This window comes from Eptesicus fuscus, chromosome 14 (assembly GCF_027574615.1).
Source record: "Eptesicus fuscus isolate TK198812 chromosome 14, DD_ASM_mEF_20220401, whole genome shotgun sequence".
NCBI classification, from domain to species: Eukaryota; Metazoa; Chordata; class Mammalia; order Chiroptera; family Vespertilionidae; genus Eptesicus; species Eptesicus fuscus.
The window spans coordinates 75,168,861-75,193,560 of record NC_072486.1 but is presented as its reverse complement, the minus strand read 5'-3'; the positions used below and the strand labels follow the sequence as shown (position 1 = coordinate 75,193,560).

Below are 24,700 nucleotides of genomic sequence, written 5' to 3'. Positions count from 1 at the left end.
TATCCCCCAAATTACAGAGCTGCAGTTTAGATTTAATTCACAGTCGAAGCTTTTTAAATCACATCCAGCTTGACTAAAAGTATTTGGTGTGTATGTGTGTGTGTTTTAAGTGTTTGTTGTTTGATCATGCCAATAGTTACAGTTTTATCAATATAGATATAGAACCTGTAGTATCTAGTAGTTAAGCATTTTGATAACACACAAAAGAGTCAGAAAATTCCCTTGCACAGTATATGAATTCTTGCACTTCCAATGCTAACATTTGCATTGCTTTACAACTGTCACCTTAATATCTTCTACTGCCAGTGCTACTGAACTTCTCAAATGACAGACCAAGGAACACTGAACATTAAGATGTGTTGACATGAGGAAAATCTGTTGTCTCACAGAAAAACTGTAGTAAATTCTTCAATAGATTATGTTTGTAAAAACAAAAAGAAAACACCGAGAATGCAATCATTCTATATTTCACCTTCTTCCCATAGAGAGAAGCATGTGATAGACATTTAAAACATTTAACTACTGGTTAACTTATGAATAAAGTTTTATTTTCACAAAAATTTGGGGAATATTTAAAGTTTTCCTTTATTCTGGGAGAACTTTTTCCCCCTAAAAACCGTCACCATTTTCCTCACACAGTCTTAAAAGTTCATTTAGACCAATAGTTTTTAAGTCTACGATGTTACTTGAAAATCTTTTTTAAATGGAGAATCTTAGGTCCACCCTAGATCATTGAGTTAAAATTACTGGGGATAAGACCTTGAAAAATCAAAATACTTTAAACTCTCCAGGCGATTATAATGTAGCTGGTCTACCAAGTATTATGTAGGAAACTTAAACTACTCTTATACAATAGGAAGTTGTTTCCTGTAATAAAAAGTACCAAATGTAAATTCTCTTATTAATATATTGTGTAATTTTCTCTCTCTGAGACTCCGTTTTCCAACCAACACAATGAAAATAACTGCACTAGTGATACCTTAGGTTCCTTACTGATCCAATAGTCTTTAAATCTCACCCCTGCATTTTGTTTTGTTTGTTGTTTATTTGTTTTTTATTTTGTTTTGTTTTTATATGGCTTTAAATCTGAGTTAGTCCCCTGAGCAAGTTTCTTGAGTTCTCTCTCTCTCCCTTCTTTACAGGATCATTTGCAACAATATTGTCAGTATTTTATATTTACTATCATTAGTTCTCATATAAAATTATCAGTAATGAACTCACTCCATGTTCACCTTTGATTTTTTTTTAAATAATATCTGCTTTCTAAAGACCTACTTGTATGTCCATTATGCCCAATTGGCCTCTTTTTAGGTTTAAAAACCTTAATAAAAAAACTCCTCATTGTCTTCCAAGATGTCTGCTGTGATGTCCCTGGCATGCTGATCTCACTGTCCGCCACCCACTTTTTACTCTTTATATGAGCAGCAATGTCACACTCCTTACAGTTCCTCGAACTTCGCTTCATGTCACATGCAGCTGACCTTGCCCTTCTCTTTTCTCAATAGTCCCCTCTCTGCCTTCCCATCTAGAAAACTTCTGTGCAGCTTTTAAATTTCCATTGTCAACTTTCTGTGAATTCCTTCCTATATATTGTTTCCATGACATACATACTTCTGTTCTTGTATTCACCACAGTTACTAGTAATCATAATTACTATAATCTTCCTGTGTATGATTCACCTTCACCCAATTGGTTTGGCATAAATGTGTGGAGTCCATAGACCATTGCTAGTCTACAATCCTACCAAGTTCTTCCTTTCCCTTAGGCTCCAGATGTGTTTCCTTAGTCACCTCCTGGTGCATCTCAATCCAGATCAGCTTCCTTCAAACTGAAATTATTTATTTTTCCCACCCTTAATCAAATTTTCCTAATCCTGTTAATTTTTCCTAATCCTAATGCTATAGCCTCTACCTGTAAACCCTCCTCATCTGTTATGTTTATCTGCCCTAAAGTGAACATTGTCCTGTTCTTTCACCTCTCAGCACAGCCATCATACACCTGATGCATTATAACCATGATTTAATCTTGACTGCTGTCTAAGCATTCTGTTTATTCATTCATCCACATGCATTTACGGGTTGTTTCTTTTATGCCAGGCACTTTGGAGGGCAATATAAACCATAAGAACTTTGATACCTACTTTCTTTGTTACTATTCCTCCATTTATTTAAAAGTTCATTCCCACCCTTACCCCTTATCTAGTTTCCAAACTCCTTTGCATACTTCAAGGCCCTAATTCCTAGAGTCTTTTCTAACTTTTCAAAGATAAATAATCCCTCACCTATGTATAGTTCCAGAATCTGTGCCATACTTTTATTTTCCTACATGTATTAGTTACAAATATAGATTATACTATATTTTATTATAATTATTGACTACTTCTCTAGCTCATTCTCAGACTATACTGGTAAACCCTTGGAGGTCAGAAATTACATTTTATTTCTAATATAATGTTTGACTTAGCACATATTAGATGCTAAATAAATCTTTGCAAGATTGAATTAAATTATGCAAATTAAATTTCTCCTTTGTCAGAATACATCTAGGGTATTATTTCTCTTCAACCTGATAAAGCAAGTGTGAAATTATGGTATTTACCAGTTTTCCGTGTTGTATAGAAAGTAACTTAAAATCAGCCATTAATATCATTAGAAGACATGATTTAAATTGTATTATCCACACCTTCTCACATTATTAATATATCCTGTCTTTGCTAGTTAGGCAGTCTGTTTATGAACTACTTCAACTAATTCCTTTTGAAAATATATAATATATTTATTTAACAATAACAATTATTTATTCTGTTATCTTTACCTGAATATTATCTTTCTTGATTCTATCTCTTAGTCTATTAATTTTATATACAAATAAATATTTTGCTTACAATAACCCTTCAACTCCTACTTAGTTTGATACTTTTTAAAAATGAATCCTCACTGGAGGATATTTTTCCAATTGATTTTAGAGAGAGTGAAAGGGAAAAGGGAGTGGGAGAGAGAGAGAGAGAGAGAGAGAGAGAGAGAGAGAGAGGGAGAAACATCAATGGAAGAGAGCCTCCCATAAACACCTCAATAAGGGTGAGGAAACTCAACCCAGGAATCAACCCTTGACCAGAATAAAAGTTTATGGGGCTGATGTTCTAACCCATGAGCAACACCAGCCAGAGCTAACTTTTACTAAGGAACTGGAAGTAAGAAGTTTGCTTAATAAAATGATATTGGAAATGTACAGGATTTCTCAAATATTACTAAAGAACTATACTTTCGACATGATGTATAATTTTTTCTAAATCTTTATTGTTGAGAGTATTACAGATGTCCTCTTCTATTCTCTCCATGGCCCCCCTCACCCGGTTCTGACCCTACCCCATGTCTTCATCACCCTACTCTCTGTGTCTATAGGTAAGATCTTTGGTTAATCTCTTCCCTCTTCCCTTACCCCTTCCCTCTGAGATTCATCAGTCTGTTCCATGCTCCATGCCTTTCATTCTGTTTTATTCACCAATTTATTTTGTTCATTAGATTACTTGTTCGTTTGTTTTGATTTTTAGATTCAATTTTTTATAGATATGTATTTGTTGCCATTTTATTGTTCATATTTTCTTCTTCTTCTTCTTCTTCTTCTTCTTCTTCTTCTTCTTCTTCTTCTTCTTCTTCGTCTTCTTCTTCATAATACTCATCAACATTTCATGTAATACTGGTTGGGTGGTAATGAAAACCTTTAGTGTTTTCTTATTTGTGAAGCTCTTTATCTGACCCTCAATTCTAAATGATAGCTTTTCTGGGTAGAGTAATCTTGGTTGGAGGTCCTTTCTATTCATCATTTTGAATATTTCTTGCCACTCCCTTCTGGCCTGCAAAGTTTCAGTTGAGAAATCAGCTGACAGTCATATGGGCACTCCCCTTTAGGTAACTAACTGCTTTTCCCATGCTACTTTCAAGGTTCTCTCTCCATCTTTAACCTTTAGCATTTTAATTATGATGTGCCTTGGTGTGGGCCTCTTTGGGTTCCTCTTGTTTGGGACTCTTTGTGCTTAGACTTGTAAGTCTATTTCTTTTACCAGGTAGGGGAAGTTTTCTGTCATATTTCTTCAAACAGGTTTTCAGTTTCTTGCTCTCTCTGTCCTTCTTCTGGCACCCCCATAATGTGAATGTTGGTATGCTTAAAGTTGTCCCAGAGGCTCCTTACGCTTTCTTCATATTTTTGGATTATTTTTTATTTTTGCTCTTCTGATTGGTTGTTTTTTGCTTCTTATATTCCAAATCATTGATTTGATTCTCAGAATCCTCTAGTCTACTATTGAATCCCTGTTAATTGTTCTTTATTTCATTTAGCTTAATTTCTGACTGGTTCTTTTCCATGTCATTGATATTCTCACTAAGCTCCTTGAAAGTCTCACTAAATCCCTTGAAGCTCTCATGAAGATCCCTGAGTAACCTTATAACCATGGTTTTGAACTCTGTATCAAGTAGTTTTCTTGTTTTCATTTCTCTCATTTGTGACATATTTCTTTGTCTCCACATTTTGGCTGCTTCCCTGTGTTTGTTTCTGTGTAATAGGTTGAGCTGCTATATCTCCTGGAATGGGTAGAGTGGCCTTGTGTAGTAGGTGTTTTGTAAGGGCCCAGTGGCTCAACCTCCATGGTCACCTGAGCTGGGCACTCTAGGTACACCCCTGTGTAGGCTGTGTGCAGTCTTGTAGTTGAGCCTTGGTTACTGTTGGCATCTCTGGGAGGAGTTTACTTCCAGGCCAATTGGCTGTGAGGACCAGTTGTGAGTACAATGGGAGTGCTGCTGTACAGGAGGCTGGCCCTAGCTATGAAGCAAGGCAGGCTGGTGCTAGTACTGGGTCTTTGGCTTTTTATTGATAGGTTTGGGTCATGCTGTCATCAGCTGCAGCTTGTTTGAGAGATTTTAGGAAATTCTGAAGCCTGAGCCAGGACAGGCTATTCATATGGAAAAGCTGCTATAAACAGCTTGGGTGTGGCTGGAAGTTGGATGGGACAGGGTCTCAGGGAATCTCCAGGGTGGAGCTAACAGTGTGCTCCAGGCTGATTGGGACTCCACTGTGGTTACCAGTCAGCCCTGCAAGAGGGGAGGTCCCATCATAGGAACAATGACCCCTGCCAGCACCCCTGTCTGGGAGGAAGCTGCCCCTGAGTTTCTGCCCTGATGTGAGACAATCCAGTTCTTCCCCATATATGTCTGGGTCCCTCAGAGCTACCCAGTACTAGAGCTCAGATGTATCCAGTTTGAGTGCATTCATGCACCCCTGGCTCTTTTAAAGGAACAGCTGGATCTCCAGCAGCCTCTGTGTCACTCAGCCACAATCCCTGCTGGTTTTTACAGCCTGTAGTTACAGGGACTTCTCTTCCCAGCTCTGGGAGCCTGAACTGGGGGTCTGGTGTGGGGCTGAGACCTCTTGCTCCTCACGGGCGGCCTCCACAGAGACTATCTCCCTCCTGATTGAAACGCGGCACACGTAGGTGTTGAACAAGCCCATCCATGCCTCACCCCTCCTCCCAGTCTCAATGTGCTTTCTTCTTTACTTCTCTCGCTGTAGGACTGCCCTTCAGCCACATTTCAGTTGGTTCTAAATGATAGTTGTGGATGTATAATTTTTGAGTTAATTATATCTGTTGCTTTATCCATGTGAATTTTGGATGTTTCCACTAAAATACTATCTAAATTTACTATGGAATTTATCAACTGCTCTACTTGGGAATTTAGATATACTTGCCTTGTGATAAATAAATTCCACATACAGAAAGTCCAGATTTGACTGGTAGAGCTGCTCAAGGATGACACAAAAGACCAACATTCCTTTTAGCCTCCTGCTCTGCCTCTGTGTGGCCTTCATCTTCATGTTCATCAGGTGACCACCACTTCTCTAGACATCATGCTCCTGTTTCAGGGAGAAAGAAGGGAATGCCAAAATATAAATAACTGCACATCAGATGAATCGCTCTCCCACCCCCACTCCCGGCTTTAATGGCAAGCTTGCCTCACACAGAGGCTTCTATTTTCATCTCATTGGCCTGAACCGTACCATGCGAACACTCATCACTTTAACTGAGATTGTGAAGCTGTTTTATCAGGCACTTTGTCACTGAACAAAGTTTGGGTCCTTTTGGAAGAGAAGGGAATAATGAATTTGGGGAGAGGCAGCTAACAGTGCCTACCCCTGACAGTTTACCAAAGGTATTCTTACCAACACCTGGACCTGAGGGATTGAGAAAAGAGATTTTATGACATTAGATACTTTAGTGACAAGGTTTTCTTGGGCTTTTTTTTCTTTCAGGAAATTTAGAAATGCACAAGCCGATGTATTAAGGTGTCTATATGTCAGTGGGTTTTAGGGCTTTATTCTGTTTTGGTATTTTTAATGATAACTAAGATGTTACTAAGAGCTTCACATATATTCAGTATGAGAAAAAGCAGAATGCACAGTAAACTGCGCGAGATGATTCTGCAAGAAGTCACTGCGGAGGTTGGTGGCTGCTGGAGCTGCCGAGGTTTCAGTAAGGAGACATGGTTGTGTTTGTCAAATAGAGAAACACAAGGATGGTGGAGAACGCAGTCATAGAAGACACATTTTAAACAAGTTGAGGTCAGAAAAAAATTTTCATTTGGCTATTGCAGATCAGTTTCTGGTATTGCTGTAAAACTTGTAAAAGTCCCAACGTTTCTTCCACCAACAGTGAAGATAGAAGACATATCCCATAATCTTCCTGTATTTCTTGCAATAATCTGTATGATAAACAGCTACACTAAAATAATAGCTACTCTGTGAGGCATGAAGAAGAAGTTCCCAGGAATCTTTCTAGCTCTCCCTCACCTCCAGCCCCACGGGCACATCTTGGGGTCCTGCTGTGTCCCGGCTTTCCGCCATTTTGTTCTGATTGATCATTTATCCACACATAAGCCCCGAAATTGGTTATTACTATCCCTTTTAGCCTGTCTTTCCTCCCTCCCTTCCTTCCTCCCTTCCTTCCTTCTTTCCTTCCTTCCTCTCCTCCCTCCCTCCCTCCCTCCCTCCCTCCCTCCCTCCCTCCCTCCCTTCCTCCCTCCCTCCCTTCTCCTTCTTTCCTTCCTTTCCCTTCATCCTGGTGTTCGGCCTTTAGGCCCCATTGAACCCCTTTGTTAAATACTGGAACATTTAATCAATATGTCAAATGCAGAGATACAAATATGTGCAGTAAAAAGACTCAGTCATTTCTGATTGATGATTTCCAAATCTTTGAGTACACCAGAGTATTTGTTGGAAGCAGTGTTCATTAAATCCTCAAGTTTCTCATGTAACACTGATAAAATAAAAGGCTGACTCAATGCTAAGAGGCATGTCACCATCACTAAAGAGTCACAATGTCATATACATACAAATTGCTTTAGAAGAAACACCAGTTGGACCAGCTGACAGTGAGGAATATTTCTTAAGAACCAAATTAGAAATGATAACTTATGCCATTGATATTATATTTGGCATTCCCCGTCAATAATTTCTAACACTGCTAGACTATAACAGAGATGGGTAATATATTTCTCCCACACACACCTTTTTGCTTGCTATTCTATTCAAGTAGATATTTACTTAATAAAAGGAAAGTTTAGGAATAAAATAGATATAAATCAAAAGCCTACACTATAGAATTTTATATGAAACAAATGATTATCATGCTCTAGTGGAAAAACCACAAGCTAAAAAAAAGCAGCAGTAAGATTTGAAAACTGGTTTACAGTACTTCTGTGTATTAAATTTACATCCTCAGTCAATCACTCCATCAAGAAACAAGACTAATAGCCCTCCGTGTGTGAGGCACTTTGCTGGGTAGACAGCAGGTACCATAGGGGATTCAAAAACATTCCTATCCTCAGGGAGTTGACAGTCTGCCTAGATAAAAATTCAGGATAATTACCCTTTTTCTAAGCCATTTAAAAAATTCAGTGGGTTAAGGAAAAAAAAAAATACCTGACAATTATGGATTTTTAGAGCATTCTATGGAATAAATTGGGTGTTTTGTTTTTTTTTCTCTCTAAGTGTTTAGTCAATCAGCCATCACTTGTAGACTGAGAAGAATAAGGTTTTCTTCATATTTGTGCCTCCTGATACTTTTTTGTGGTTCTATAAAATTTGTTTAGGTCTAAATTCCAGGATCAAAGAGGGATATTGAGGTGTGGAAAGAAGTATAAGGATAACAAGTAATATAATTGAGATGATGAAAGAGAAAATAGGAGTGCCGATCATAAAGTGGTTTACCAGATTGCAAAGGAGAAAGGAGAAAAAAAAAACATTTTAATAATTTTCTCACATTATTCCAAGGGTAGCAGACCTTTGTCTTTATGCATTACTGAGACTAAAGCAAGAGTATTAAATTCTTTGTTATCATAAGAAAAATCAGGGTACTTATAAGCTGTAACTTCATTTCCTTTGTGTAAGTTTTTAAGAGTTAACGTATTTTATGAGAAATGTTTATAACTATTGTCCTAAGTTCTATTTTGTCCACAGGTAGCCTTATATTGAGTGATTATTAAAGCAATGTGTGCTTGCAAATTAAGTCAGACAATAAGAAAAGCATGAACAATTGAAATTCACCTAAATTTCAACCTCCTAGTGATCATGTTAACACACACGCACGTGTATTTATGTGCATGTATGTCTGCATTCATGTGGCATCATCATGCCAGCCTGGAAATGAATGCCGTTTCATATTTTATAGTTCTTTTAAAATTGAAGATTCATTTGTACATCTGTTCTTTGGAGTATAGCTTAGTTTAGGACCATAGCAAAGCATGTACATGTTGTAAATGATCTGTTGGTGTTCCATTTATTCTTTGTAATAAAGGTAAGAGGCCAGACTCTGTGGCATATGGGAGAGGCTTTGGGTTCAAGGACTGACTCCAGCACTCACCAGCTGTGTGGCCTTGGGGAGAGCAGTCCACTGAGCAGCCTCATTTTCTTTTTCTGTCCATTGAGAAGATGACTCCTTCTCTAGCTCTAAAAATTTATTATCCTGATGCTTTATTTTTAGGAAAAGTATATGCCTTTCAGTAGCTCTACATTTACAAAAAGTTGGCTCTCTTTACATGTTACATGTTAAAAAGCTTTTAACTTTATTAATGAATTACTTTTTTTCCTTAACAGCAAAAAACAAAAAGAAACAAAATCACTTTAAAATTTGGGAACTTGTAACTCCTTTATGGAGGTTAAAATATTCTGATATTTAAAAAAGGTGAATTTTTTTTATAATTTATACAATGTACATATTTATTACATACAAGTATAGTTTTCATTTCATCATGTTCCACATGCCCCATGACATACATGCCAGCTTATTTACTTGGGGTACTTTTCTGTATGTGCAATTATGCATGTAAGGTTTTTAATGAAGAAAAATCAAATAAGGAATATTTAGAAATATAATTATGTAGAGGTCACAACTAGGAAAATTGCTTTTCTTACAATCACTAAAACTTGGCTTTATTGCCTAAGTTATATAGTAATAAAAATTATTTGTATATTCCTAGAGCAACTACTCTTGGTTCTCGGTAAGAATTTGCAATGTTTATCTAAATAGAAAATAGTTCTTTTAGTCAATTTTGAAACTGTTTTCTAGTACATTTGAATCCATGAGTTGAAATAGTTAAGATGAATATGGTATGAAAGAAACAACTTTAAAATATTCCTTAGTAAAATGTTTGTTCCTGTTCATTTATCATAATAGCTGTTATTCATTCAAAACAACATCCACGAATTATGGGAAGGGATATAGATTTTGAGGCAGAATACCTGGGCCATAACACTGTCACAGGTTATGAGAACTTGGGTAACCCCCCTATCTCTCCTGAGGCTCATATGTGGTGAGAGTTTCTAAATAATACACATGAAAATGCAATAAAAATATAAATGGCAATATTCTTTTTGAATTTTTTTCTATAAAGTGAAAACACATAAAAATAGAATTCTGAATGATATACTGAACTAAGAATTCACACATTTAATGTTTACATATTCAGAGGTCAACAGCATGTAAACAAACAGGTTTTGTTTCCTGCTGCAGCTCATTACTGTGCACACTCTCATTCATTTTCCAGGAAATAAATAACACTTTTAGAAAGCTCTACATTCACTTTCCATTCATAACAGAAGATTAAAGGAAGTCAGTTTTGTTGACACATTACAATGGGATTTTACATTCCACCAGTTAAAATCTAGCTGAATCATTTAAATACAGGAAGTAGAAGAATATGTAACAATAATCAACTAAGTTCCTTTCTAATGGCACTGGGTATGTGTGTGAATACACAGAAATACTAGCTGGCTCCTTTAAAAGATGAAAGTAAATTTCTGCTTGTTAAATTCAAATATACGTTTGTTAAAATATACACAGAACCCAATTTAGAAAAGATGTTCCAAAGGTGCCACAGTTATCACGTGTGCAAACACACTGCAGAGGATGTGCAGACTTTGGTTGATTCTCCATTAATGTGGCTACTGTTGATTCTCTGATTATTTTTCTGTTTGAATATTTTTAGATATATATTTTCTTAATTTTTTTCTGTGTAAATAAAATACGTTATTTAGAAAATATTTCCACAGACAAAAATCAGTAAGACCATATGTCAATAACAGAGGAGGCCACAAATGTAAGGGATAGCATTATTTGATATTATGCTTATTCCTCTAATTAATATTAGCCAAATAAATATGAGGACCTCTACAAAACTTTATCAATTTCTTAAAATCAGGAAACATTTAAAAAATAAAATATTAAAAAAAATAAGATGTGTGCATTACTGTTTGGAACACACACATACCCATTGAGATTATTGTGATATGATTTGTCCCACAGCTGCTTCAAATTAAGAACAGGTGTGGAAGACAGATTATGCAAATACTCATATTAATGTAATTGTCAAATTGGTGTGTTTACCATTGTGATTTTAAAGAGTAGACTGTACTCCTATTTTAAATGTAAATTAGCTTCATTCTTGAGAGCACCTATTGGTAATGAAATTTGGTCCTGGCTTAGAAAATGAATAATTTCCAATAGACAGTAACATAATTTTAAAATTTGATGTTTTCTTCCAGTAAACTCTTTTAGATATAGAAAATTGCAATTCTGTGTTATTTGTAGTACTTTTATGTGTGTATTGTCATGGTGGTTTTGTGAAAGTTTGAGTTGATTCTGGATTGGGCTGCTATTTGTTTTATTGTGATTGCTACAATAGCCTTTTATCGCCTTCTATTTTTTCTAATTCAGAACTCAACTCAGCTTTCCATATTTATGGATCTAAACTCTTAAGAAATATATTCTTAGGAGATATTACATTATATTTATTTTAATAATAATTTATCTTCAATTATATTTTAATATTTGAAATGTTTAAACACAAACTTGGGTATTTTAAATCATGTTTTGTGAATATAGAGCAGCCTTTACTACTAGTTGATTCATGTATCTGTGTGAAGATTTTATACGTACCCAATGTCATGATACAGATGCCTCCGCTCCCCAAAAGGCTTTATTTTAGTCCCTAGCTGGTCTCCTAGGTCATTTAGTGATAAGTATTTACAGGTCATTATATCTAAATGGATGACTATGCCAGTGAAAAGGAGGCTGAAGGATCAACCAGAAATGTTACAGAAATCACATTTCTCATGTTCTCTTTCTTCTTTAAAACCTCTTTTTCTCCAACAAAAGAAATATGCTAAAGTATTCATAATTTGTCACTTGACTAGGATATTTTCATGCTTACTTGTGTACCTGGTAATGTGTTTATTTATGCTTTCCCATTCCAGAAAATTGCATTATCTAAGGTAAGGTAGCTAGCTGGTGGCTTAAGCTAGGATGTGAATTTAACTCAGTCTGATTCCAATTCCTATGCTTTTACTCTGTCATTAATCACTGATAGCATACAGCCTCTAAATTGCTGTTCAAAGTATCTTAAAATTTTTCCTTGGGCTCAAACTCTATGTCTACACTATTCTTATTTTTGGAAAATAAGATCAAAATAAGGAGGATGCCAAGGTATTAAAATATGAATACTACCTTTTCTTGAATGCCTTTATTGTATGGAATTCAGGTCAATTTGTGGTTAGGACAGAGCAGTGGTTCTCTTGGGGAAGGATGGGGGATGCAGAGGACTCTCCTATAAAGGGGGTGACTATCACCACTACCATTAGAAGAATCTACTGGAGGGAATCTGATGCCCTTCATTCCCTTCTCTCCAATACCTCACCAACCCACCTGTTGGGAAGCACTGGTGAGAAGGCAATGGACTTGGTAATGAAGTTAGATATTCTCCAACAATGTGTGCAATAATCTTTAGATATGAAAGAAAAAGTGAGTGGCAGTGCTGAATCTCTACTGGTAGTTCTCTTCATCTCATGAGTGTTTTCTCATTGAATTGTAAGAGATTTTTGTTTGGCAAGGTGCTGTTTTAAATAATTGATCTTCTTTCTTCAGGTTTCATCTCTACCTCACATCATAGTAAAGAGGGGGAAGAGGTTGATAGGGGTAAATCATAATCAATGATGCCACAAGATAAGCTTCTATGTATGCAACTTAGAGTCTCTATTTCTCATTAATGAGTATATTATTTATCATTATTGGCAAGAAAAGGAGCTGTCACTGAAACCAACAGTAGATGAAATGTAGCTGATCTGAGCTGCTGCTGCTCCCCTGTGAGGATCAGAAGAGAGACTGCCACATGCTTGAGTCCCCTTATAAATTCCTAGGTGTGATTACCATCCAGATTGCTCCCCTCGAAGTAAAGCATACAGAAAAGGAGATGGTGGTACCTTCTGAATTTGGACAAAAAAAGAAATATTAGTGTTTTGTTTTGATACGTAATAATAGATATATCAGTAGATCTTCATGCTTTATTTATTCAGTGAACTCCTAATTAAAAAATAAATTCTCATGAAAAACATCACCAAAAGGTAATTAAGGGTCTTGACCAATCCATAAACTCCAAGGACATCTAGGATTGGTGACTTTATGAAGCCAACATACCCCGTATCCGGTCTTACCTTTCACTGCTTTTGATATTTCTGATACAGTTGACAGATGCATTTTAGAAATACTAAAGTGAGCTTTCTACTAACAAAAACATCAATAACGTTATGGCTACTTTTATTTCGTATGAAGAAAAAAAAAACACCTAAAACAAACTGAAGGCTACATAATGCATCCATTTTATTACTATGTTTTATTCCACACATGAAATTATTATTTTTTCTTTTTTTATTTAAATTCTTAATTGTTTAAAGTATTACATAAGTCTCCTTTTTCCCCATTGACCTCTCCTCGGCCGCCCCCACCCCCTAGCACATGCCCTCCCCCACCCACCCCCGTCTGTGTCCATGAAATTATTAATTCAATTTGTTTTGTAATAGTTTTATTTTTCAGCTATTGGAAGTAATACATAAAATATTATTTTTATGTTAAGGAAGAAAGACTTTTGCTTTGAAAGATATTCGTCCCTACCCTGATTCCTTGGGCTCAAACCCTATGTCTACAGTATTCTGGGACAGTGTGTCAAGGTGAAAAATCTAAGGTCGATTCTCTTCTCACTGTCTTCCTTTGTTCTATTCAGAATACAGACTTCCTCAGAGATGGGAAGCTCGTTTCATACATTGTGCCAGCGATCCTGAAAGCCATCTCCATAGACTCTGTACCCCGGCATTTGTTTTAGAAATAATCGCATGCAAATGTCGTTAAACATCTGAACTATGTCTCTTACTCCTAACCAGGCATTTTCCATTAGACGTAGTCTGAAAATCACATTAAGAAAAATATATCATCTGTGAAATTATATTCTGAATGCCCCAAATAGCAAAGAAAGAAGTATCCACTCAAATCTAGTAAGAAACTTTCCTTTTTTCCTGAACCCCAAATTTTTAAATGTTTATTTCTCTTAGTGCCACATTATAAAATTGAACTGTTTTCCAAATTTTTGGTCTTCCTTTTCCAAATTTTCCAATTTAGCTTACCAAAAAACTTTCTTGAAAATGAAAATATACTATTATTAGCACATTAAATTATTTTCTTATTTTTTGCTTGATAAACAAAATTTGTTTATTTATTTTTGTATCTTTATGGCAATACAATTCAGATAAGTTAAATTGCAGTACCCTGTATTCCTTTAAGTGGAATTTTGAAACTGAACTGACTACATATGCTATAATTTACTGGTATGCTTACAGAACTGGGAAAAGAGTATTAAGGAATAAAACACATGCAAAGTCCTAGGAAAGCAATTGATTGATAGGTAGAGGAGGGCAAGTTTCTGGAAACAAAATGTTATTTCTTGCCATCATAAAGATTTAAAAGACTATCTTGTGCCATTCTGTATTTGCCACAGTTACTTCTTTAGGATTATAGTAATCTATCTATATAAAAGCCTAAGTGAATGAACAACTGAATGACCGGTCAACTGGTTGCTATGACGTGCACTGACCACCAAGGGGCACACGCTCAATGCAGGAGTTGCCCCCTGGCGGTCAGTGCACTCCCACAGCAGGAGTGCCATTCAGCTGACCAATGGGCACCAGACGCCGGGCTCATGGCTGGCGAGCGCAATTGCAATGGTGCAAGCCTCTCCCACCTCCCCGGTAGCACTGCCGAGCGGGAGCGGCATAGCGTCTGACCTGGGCTTGGGCTTCTCCTAGCCACCTGCCACTTTTCCCACTACTACATCCCTCGGGGGATGTCGGACTGCCGCTTTTGGCCTGATCCCCCACGGGGTCCCGGATTGTGAGAGGGCTGAGGCACTCCACCAGGGCACGATTCTGTGCACCAGGCCTCTAGTATGATAGAAAATACCTCAGAAACGGTTTTATTTAATTCTCCAAAGAACAGGCAGGTGGTGTACATATGCAATGATGACACATTTGAAGGACATAAAGGCCACTTTGCTTTGGAGGAGACTCTGGAAGATGTGCCTTCTGCTTCTCTCTCTGTCTCCATCTCTGCCACCCGCTCTTCCCCAGCAATCTCTCCTCCTACCCTGCTGGGTTGTCTGTGTTTCCGTGATTGCCACAGGGGGTCATATATCTTCAAGCCTTCAAGCCCGCCGTCCTTTTTGGTCTTGAATGCTCTCCAACTTTATCCCACCTCACACCCATTTGTACATTAATGTCCACTCATTATCACCTCATTTGAAATCATTTTCTACCCCCTGTCTGCCACCCTGTGCACACATGTCATAATGCTTATTATGATACTATAGTCTGTTTTCCCAATGTGTCTATAAACTCTTTGGTTTAGGAACACCTACTTTGCATCCCAATTCTTAACCTAGTAAGTAGAGTTCTGTAGCACCCTGCAGAAGTGAGAGGGACCCCCACCAAAATTTGGTCCAGATGTCAAAGCTGATGATACTCCACATACCAAAAGAATTTGAGAGGAATTTTATTGCTCCCATGAGAGATTGCTGGGAGAGCTGATTGGGCACAAGTAGGTCCAGGTTGGATTGGGAAAATAAAGGAAGGAAGTTGGGTTGTTATAGTGGCTGTGGGGGGGGCTGGGGAAAAATCCCTTGAGCAGGTAGGTGGTTTAGATTTCCCACCAGTGGCAAAGGAGTTAGCTCATGCACAAGCTTTCTGCCCAAATGTGGGGTCACATGGGGAAAGGGAGTCGAAGCTTAAAAATAAGTCAGCAGTTAAAATTAAAAATGGAGTCAGACTCTATTGAAAGTGACATAAAATAGGTGCTCATTAAATCATTGGTGAATAGAATAGTGAATGAACTATAGAGTTAGTCTTTCCCATTCATATCATCAACAGATACAATGTAAACACCTCTCTGTCCTGTATGCCATCCAATTGCGCTATGCTTTCTCATTTCATAAAGGAATTTGTTTTAGCATGGTGTGTTTCTTACCTTATATTACCTCACTTAGCCTCCTCAAGGCAACAAGATATATATATATATATTTTTTTTCTTTTTCTTTTAACTATAACGTAAAAAGAAGAGCAGAAAACTAAGGACTATTATACTTATGTGAGCATAAGGTATTTCTGCCTAGCCCCAATATATCCAGGGGAAACAAATCATATACATATAAATCTGTCCACTTTGATCTATTAAATAATTATACTTAACATTTTGTCTTCCGCTCTCCAGGTGTTCATGAGAAATCTAGCTCCCTATTTATTTTTTAGAAGACTTAAAAATTCTCTTGAACAAAGCAAATAAGCATACAATAGGTAAGTAAAAATACAACCATCTATCAGTACTGTGCAGGAATATCTCATGCCAGAAGTGTCTGTTGCCTTCGTTCCCTCACAAAATATAACTACATGACTTGTAAGGAGCGCTATGGGCATCTTTTGTTTTCCGGTGACTTCAGGTGCAAGCAAGGTACTGAATTAACATCCCTGGAGATTCAGGTTGCCTACCTAGTCAGTGCACAGGGGGAGGTTTTATGATTCTCATAGACAGCAGCTAGGTCATCTGCCCAGAAAGCTGGGCTCTGTGGGTGAGAGGTGTCCGTATCTTTTCTATTCTTGGATCCTCTGCTGAGATTTCTAACAGGGGTGCCAATTAGTGCCAGTTATGATGATAGCTTTCTGAGGTGAACAAGCAGAGCATTGACTAAAAACAAGGCAAAAAATCTGACTTCGATAATGGTATATTCTGTAATCTGGGTTAATTCTTCAGTACTTTTTAACCATGAAATGGAGACTGAATCTTACTTCAGGAATGTTTGTTGATTTAATTGCTTAATATTAAGTACTTTAAAATCTCAAATTCTCCCAATATGTATGGTATATGGATTGAGATAATGGCCACTACTAAGCTTTTTTTGTTTATGTTTACCTAGCCTTCCTTTAAATAGATATATTTAAATTTAGAATCTGTTGAGCAAGGAAAAATGAATGAGTATATAAAGTTAAATTATGGTAAAAAAATAAAAGATGCTAATGGCCATTAATGATCAATACATTAATAAACTGTGCCTGTATTGACATTTTAATTTAATTTACTGATTTATTTTGCCATTTTCACATATTAAATTGTGCTTGTAGAATGTAAAGTCTGAGAGGAAATTATGTATTTATAATACTTAAATTTCAACAGCAATTCACTTTTATTTCACTTCACTTTGCCAACAGTAAAAATGAGGCCAAGTTCATGATTTTTTCAGCTTTATCTTTGGTTTATTCTCTAAAAATGGGGTATAACCAAAATTTTGCTCCAGAACATATTTTAAAAGCTTTAAAAGTTTAACCCTAATTTCAGTAACCATTGATTGGACTATTTTTAAATAGCCTTGTTTGTTTACATCATTGTTTTCAAATTATAGAAATAGGCATAATGCTTAAACAAAAAAAAAAAAAAAGTAGAGTCCATTAAAATATATAGAGTTGTTCACAGAGTACAAAGAAAAGCTGGACAAAATTAGGGTCTCAGAAAGGACAAGAGTCAGAGCAGGATCTAATAGGCTCCTTTGGTCCCAATATCGGGTTGGATGAATTCCTATTTGTTTTACAGACATCACATATCTCAAGAATAAGTTCCTGGGAGAAGGAATCTGATTGGCCTACTTGAGTCATCCGTCCACCCTTGAGCCAGTCCCACCAATTTGCATATGAAGATTGCAGCTTAGGTGTAGAATGGGGGTGGTCCCCAAAGGAAATCACTGGTGCTATTGGAGGAATAGGTGCTGGATTGACAAAAATCAACAGATTTCCTCTATTTGAGAAACAGATCAGAAAGAAGTATAGGAAAATAGCACCAACTAACGCATTTGCACGTGAGGATTCACTAATTTATAGTATTATACTTTATGCAGAACCTATGTGCTTTTAAAGATTAATAAAATAGACTTTATATTAAGTAAGCTTGCTTTTATTTAAATAAATCATCTTAACCACATTTTTAATGTGCATAATTCTATTAAGGAAATAATAACCTCTAGTTTAATTCTATAAATTTGGATTTTCATGTTGAGTTTGTTACTGATGAAATATATCAATTTGGCACAGGTTTACCAAGGGGAAAAAAAGTATTTTATTTTTAAAATTTTACACTGAGCCATGAAGAAAGCAAGCATAAAATTATGAACATTTATTAATCAACATGTTTAATAACATTCTCCATGGCCTTGGACCAGTTGTTTAAAACCATTTTGAATTGGTGGACCTAAGGAATCCCCCTAGTGTAAGCACACTTCTCCCTTGTTATTCCCCCCACACACCCCATCACCACCACCACCCACCTCCACTTCTTCCTGACCAAGCTGTATCCCATGTTTAATAATGACATTAGAGACACTCACTATTTTTTGCCATCCTCACATCCTGCTACAGCACTTGTTCATCCATTCTCCAAACTATATGGCTTTCCTTACTACTATCCCAAAGCAAGCTATTTAATATTTCTCTAAAAAAATCACAATACCAGCCAGTAATGTCTCCTTCTTCTGCGTAGCCTTCATCACTGTTTAGCAGTTGTTTCACTGGTCTTTAACACCTCTCTCTACCTCCCTCTTTCAAACTCCTACCTTTCACCTCGCCCCTATTTTCTCAGTGACTTCATCTCTAATTTCAGAGAGAAAATTTAGAGGTTACCAGGCAAGAACTCTCTGCATCCATCATCTCTGCTTTTAAAACAAACTTACACTGGCCCCTCTAATTATGTTCTTTTGTGTCTTACGAAGAACTCTCCAAGGCCAATTTCTCCCCTTATGCAGGATACCCGTCCCTGCCCACCTTTTCTATGACCTTCCTCTGTCAGCTGACATTTGCTTTCCTGTACCTTCAGTCTCCCGTTTTTCTGTATCTTCCCATCTTTATAAATAAAACACCAACAAATCAAAATCTTATATAAACTTCTGTTTTATGTCAAGTTATCTTCCTAACCCTCCCCTTTTCTTCATCATTAAACTTTTGGAAATCATTGTTTACACTTCAACTTTCATTCTTTCTGTCCCTACTACCCTTCTGAAATTATTCTATTGCATATCACTGAAAACCTCAGAGAGTTGTATTCAAGTCTCATCCTACTGGACTCTGTCAGAACACTTGAGGCTTTTGACACCACTTCTCTGACCATACCCTTTCTCTGTCTTTTGATGGTTTTCTCATCTCTGTCCATAACTTTTTTGTTCAACTATTATGTCAATGGTATTCAACTCTGGCTGCACATTATCATTAGCTGAGGGTGCTTTTTTTTTTAATTTAGAAGCTCAGGGAGGTGGAGTTCAGAATCAATATTTATTCAAAGCTCCCCAGGTGAGGCTAACACAGGACATACATTGAGAACCACTCCCTTTTTTGTTGTTGTTAATCCTCACCTGAGGATGTTTTTTCCATTAATTTTTAGAGAGTGGAAGAAAAGGGGTCAGAGGATGGGGAGAGGGAGAGACATTGATATGAGAGAGGTACATGGATTGGTTGCTTTCCTTCACGGGCCCCATTTAGGGCAGGGGATCGGATGTATAAGCCAGGTACATGCTCTTGACTGGAATTGAATCCATGACCCTTCAGTGTTCAGGTGGATGATCTAACCACTGGGTAACACCAGCCAGGACAAGAACCACTCCTTTAAATTTCATGACAGAACTTATCCACTCCTCAGGGTTACTGCCACATAGGGTAGTGATCTCAAGTCTGTATATATCTTGTCTTCTCTACTGAAGTTAAGGCTTGTATACACGAAGGCCTGATGGAAATACCTACCTAAATGTCTGCAGTCACCTCTAATTTAGTATTTCCAAATGAAGTGAATATTTTTTTTTCTTTTATCCTCTTACCTTGCTAGTGATATCACATTCTACTCCCAGTGTCCTTTCTTCTACAGACGTACACCCTCTCACATAGTCACTTAGGTAGTCTTCAAATCTTAAGTTAGCCTCTCCTCAAAATGAGTTTACTTTTCTCCTTATCCTATAAATAAAGAGCTAATATGGTAATTAGATCAGACTTCGGAACGACCTTCGGAATGACCTTCTGGAACGACCAGTGGGTGGGGAGCGGAGCCACAGGGCTGAGAGGCAGCTGGGGCTGCGAAAGCCAAGCCCCTTGCACGAATTTCGTGCATCAGGCCTCTAGTGGCTATATATTAGGCCTATGCTATAATGATTCTTTGATAAAATTTGGGCAGTATAGGCTGCAAGCTACCAGCATTTCCCAATCCCAGACTTAGCCCATACCCTCATGCTATTCTCTTGTTTTCTAAAGAGTAAATCTACTACTCCCCTTTACCTCAAGACAAAATAGACATCCCTTTTGTCTGATGAGTAGATTTCCTCATAGTCCTAATCTTTCCAGCCTTATTTTTCATCACTTCCTCCATCTATACCACACTCCTGCCATACCCAAAATTATAATGTTTTTAAGGCGAAATACTAATTTTTTTGGATTCTCCCTTATTTTTCTCCTGCTTACCCTCATACACACCATCCCCCCCCAATAAATTTCTACTTATTCTTTAGGAGTAAGCTAGAAAATATCTTCTTTCAGTATGCTCAAACTATTTTTTACCTCTTCAACATGTATTTCTCTCTAATGTAGGGTCTCTTGATCAAGGATCCATATAGAATTCAGAATGGCCACTAATGTGAATGGAGGAAAAAGCAATCTCAATTTCACTTCTAATTAAGACAATATTTTCTTCTATTTTGAATATAGGTAACAAACCACGATAGTATCTGCAATATTTTTGTCATTGCTTATCACCAATAAAAATATGTTCATATCACATAGCTAGTATCTGCAATATTTTTGTCATTGCTTATCACCAATAAAAATATGTTCATATCACATAGCTTTTGGTAAAACTATCTACAAATATTGTTAATGCTTATTACTACTTTAAAATTATAGTGGTTATAAAACTTGCCACTATATCTTACATTTAATGTATTAATAAAGAAGTGCATTTGTTAATATTTCACAAATGTGGCTTTTTAAATATTGTTGAAATTTGGAATTAGAAAATTAGAAAGGAAAACTTTTTTTTTCTAATTCCGTATATTTTATTTTATGTAATTACATTTATTTCTGAGTAGGCTATTCTAGATTTTAACAGATTGCCAAAGGGGCTCAAGAAGAACAAAAATCTGGGAGCCCCTGTAAATGGCAGTTACTTTGTCGTATCTTAGTTTACAACGTTGTTTTTCTCACTTCCTTTGGAGGCAAGGACAGTGTTCATTCCTTGGCTAATATATTTTATAGCATATAGTAGGTACTGAAAAGTGTTGACTGAGTGAATAACAGAATAAAAACAATGAAACACCATGTCACACAAATATCCTGAACACAGAAAACAACATTTCTCAAAGTGTGATAGCAATCACCAAGCTGTTTGTTAAAATGCATCTTGCTGGGCCTAGCCAAGATCTTTAAGTCAGAATCTGCAATTACAACAGCTTACCCAGAAATTCTCTTACATGCTGACATTTGAGAACCTGTATTTTATGATGCACAACAGCTTTAAAAAAGTAAAGAAAAGCGTGACCTGTTGTAAATAATTTCAGCTCCCTGGGCTTCATTTCTCTTCTCTGCAAAGCGATGCTTTGACGGCTGCACCATGTTCTCCAGGTTTTGCAGTGTGTGTTTCAGGAGGAAGTAAGGCAGGGCTAACTGCTTCTTCAGAATGAAGAATGAGAGTCCTCAGGCCTGTACTCACATCGATTAGGTCCTCTGGCGCACACAGTGTCTGCTTCTTACTGACTGACTCCAAATAATACACCAGCTACTCTGAGCCCTGGTATTAATAAATACCCAAAATGTTTCCCAGGAATCAGTTCTCTCTCTCTCTCTCTCTCTCTCTCTCTCCCTCCTCTGTCAGAGCCACGAAGCTTTTAACCTGTTTTTCAGAGATGAGCTCAGGAAGGACGAAGTAGTTTGAATTTGTGAAGCCAACACATATCATTCTGGTACATCCCCTGGCCATACTGTCCCTGGGACAGTTTCCATCAGGTGAGATGAACGGCCTCCAAACAGCCAAACAAACCTACAAAAGAAGCAGTTGGAGTGGCAAAAAGACCAAGCAACCATTTAATTGTGTTCTTGTTTTATATCATGTCAAGAGTGTCCATACTTCTTGACTGGCTGAACTTTTTTTAAAAAATTTGCACTTTTACCATGTAGGTCACTATTCCATTTAGGTACCATTTTACCCCAACTATTGTGACCCTAAAGTTTTAAAGATGTTAAAGAAAAATTTGAGCAGACTTTCAGCCAACCTCAATAAATTATAATTTAAAATATTTTCATTTGTCAGGAAAGATCAATATATAATACTGACCGACTTCCTATGAAAAGCATACCTTTATCATCTTTGAAAAAATTATATTTCTTCTTAGAAGCCATTTACCTAGTTACTGAATGCAAACACACTCATATTATTATTATTATTATTATTATTATTATTTGCTTCACTGCACCAGGTTTCTAAAGAGAAACAAATACTTTTGATTCATGTGGAAGAGGTTTTGGTTTATACCACAAAGAGTAATGACAGATCAAAGGCTATTTGAATGCAAATACATCTTGAGAATTTTTGCATTCTTTAGAGTGTGTAATATTATTTTACACATTGTAGGACTTTAATACTTTTTATTTTTAAAAAAAATGAATGTTCTGAAGCAATGATGATAGCTAATAAATATTAACTTTGCAACTAGTAAACATTCAGTATATGGATAGCAGCACTATTCTAAGTACTTTACAAATCATTGAATTTAATAACCATCTAACAGTGTTACTTATTACACCCTTTCTAGAGAGAGAAAGAGAGGCCAGGAGAAGCTGAGTAACTTGCTCAAGATCACACTACTAGTAAGTGTTAAGTCAGGATCTGAACCCGGCAGACTGTCTCCAGAGCTAGTATTCTTGTTTTCAACACTTACTGACCTACTCTTTATTGTTTTAACAGAAAATTACAATGAATCATATTTAAAGAACAGATTCCTTCTAACGTTAATGTTGAAAGCCCATTCCAATACATTGTCTTGGCCTTTTGACTGTTAAAAGGATTTTTGGTGCTTATTTGAAACAGATGTAAACACTTAAAACGTCCATTCATATTGTGTTTCTCTGTGATTTTTTGGAATATGTCAGCTTGCCTCCAGGAGACCCATTTCTAAATGACTGATTTTATTTGCCTTCCTGGTCCGGTGCAGACCTGCAACTCCACGGTCCTGGTAAGGCATAGTCGGTCAGAGGTTTATTAGCATCTCTTGCCAACACTTGGGCTCTTTCTGTTGTCGAAAGCTCTAGGACAGCCAGGAGAAGAAGCTGGGCGGGTTTTGCAAAACAGTTTCTTCAACCAAGCCTTTTGGCCAGACATGATGACGGGCTAATGGTAGTACAAAATTTATTCTCACATACGTTTAAGTCTAGGAGTTATTAGTTGAGAGTTAAGTAAAAGCTTTTGCCTTTCAAATGGTTTGCTTTCTTTCTAAGTTTATTGCTCTTCAGTCAACATAAGATTAGGTTGACTTTGTTTTTTCCCCACAAATTTTACTTTTTAACTCTGTTTATTGCTTGCCCAACTCTTTCTATTGATTAAACCATATGTATTTTATGATTTTGCATGCAGAGTGACCGGAGCAGAAAAATGTCACTGTGAGTCCTCAGTGTGGGGCAATCTCTATCCCTCTTGTCCCTAAGCAAAGGTTCATGGCCATATTATTTTACTATGCTTTGTTTTTCTCTGTGGTAACAAGAAAAATTTGCCATTGTCAGACAATGAGTGATTTTAGTTAAACGAAGTTTCTGGCTAATAAAAATATGATGTCATAGATAGATTTTACAGAATTGACAAATAGTGAAAAGACACTTTGCACCAATCAAAACATAATGTCTGACTGTCCTTCAGAATCTTGCCGTATGTCAAAAGTTATCTCAGTGCTTATCAGTTAAAATCATAGTTGGGAAATGTTTGAGAAACAGAGGAGATTATACTTAGATTTACTGAAACCGTGTTTCTGAGGATTTTGAGCTAAGAATGGGAAACAGTGAAGCTGCAGGCTACTTCCAGCCCAATGCTCTAACCTGTAGAAGAAATGTCGTAGAAATCCTCTTCTTTTAACAAAATCCTTCTGATATTTGGGCATGTGCATCCCTTCACGATTTTATTACACAGCATCTTTTGATAGTTTCATCGCTGTACTTGTACATTGTCTGGACGTTTCCTGTTTATTCCTCTGACGCTATTTACTGCTCTCTCTGTTTCCTTCTGACCATGTGATTAGAATGACAACTATTCAGCACATGGACATGGTTTGTCTATTTTGGAGACACAGATTACAATATTTTATTTAATAGGGGTGCTCTTGAAAGAGTTTTAGCTAATGTTCCTTACTTATGGAGTTTAATTTTCCATATTAAATATAAATCGTGTCTTGATACTTTGGAGTTCTTGTGATGTTCACTTATTTGAGGTCCTATATAGAAAAGTGTCCATCTAAGGATTTCTGGTTAGTGTGGGTAATTACTATGGTATGAAGTAGGATTTCATCTTTTAAGCATACCTATGACCTTGTTGTATAGCAGTCCAACAACCATGTGGCTTGTTTAGATTTTAAGCAAAGTTACAGCTGCCTAGCTGTAAAGCAGTCAGTTTCTCTTATTATGACTAGTTCTTCAACTTGTACTGTTTTAAAATTGCCTGCAATTAGCATATTTCAACCTTATTTTTAGGTTTAAATTGCAGTGTGAGAGTATACTCTCCTCTTAGCTA

The 24,700-nt window shown here is 36.7% G+C and overlaps 1 protein-coding gene across 1 annotated transcript in view; it reads left to right on the top strand.

The window, feature by feature from the left end:
• Window positions 1-24,700, top strand: part of FOXP2 (forkhead box P2) — a 579,029-nt gene that overhangs the window by 420,276 nt on the left and 134,053 nt on the right. Inside the window, exon 5 of the mRNA XM_054725917.1 lies at window positions 5,146-5,159. Coding sequence (XP_054581892.1) covers window positions 5,146-5,159 — 14 coding nt within the window. The remainder of the gene's footprint in view (window positions 1-5,145; window positions 5,160-24,700) is intronic.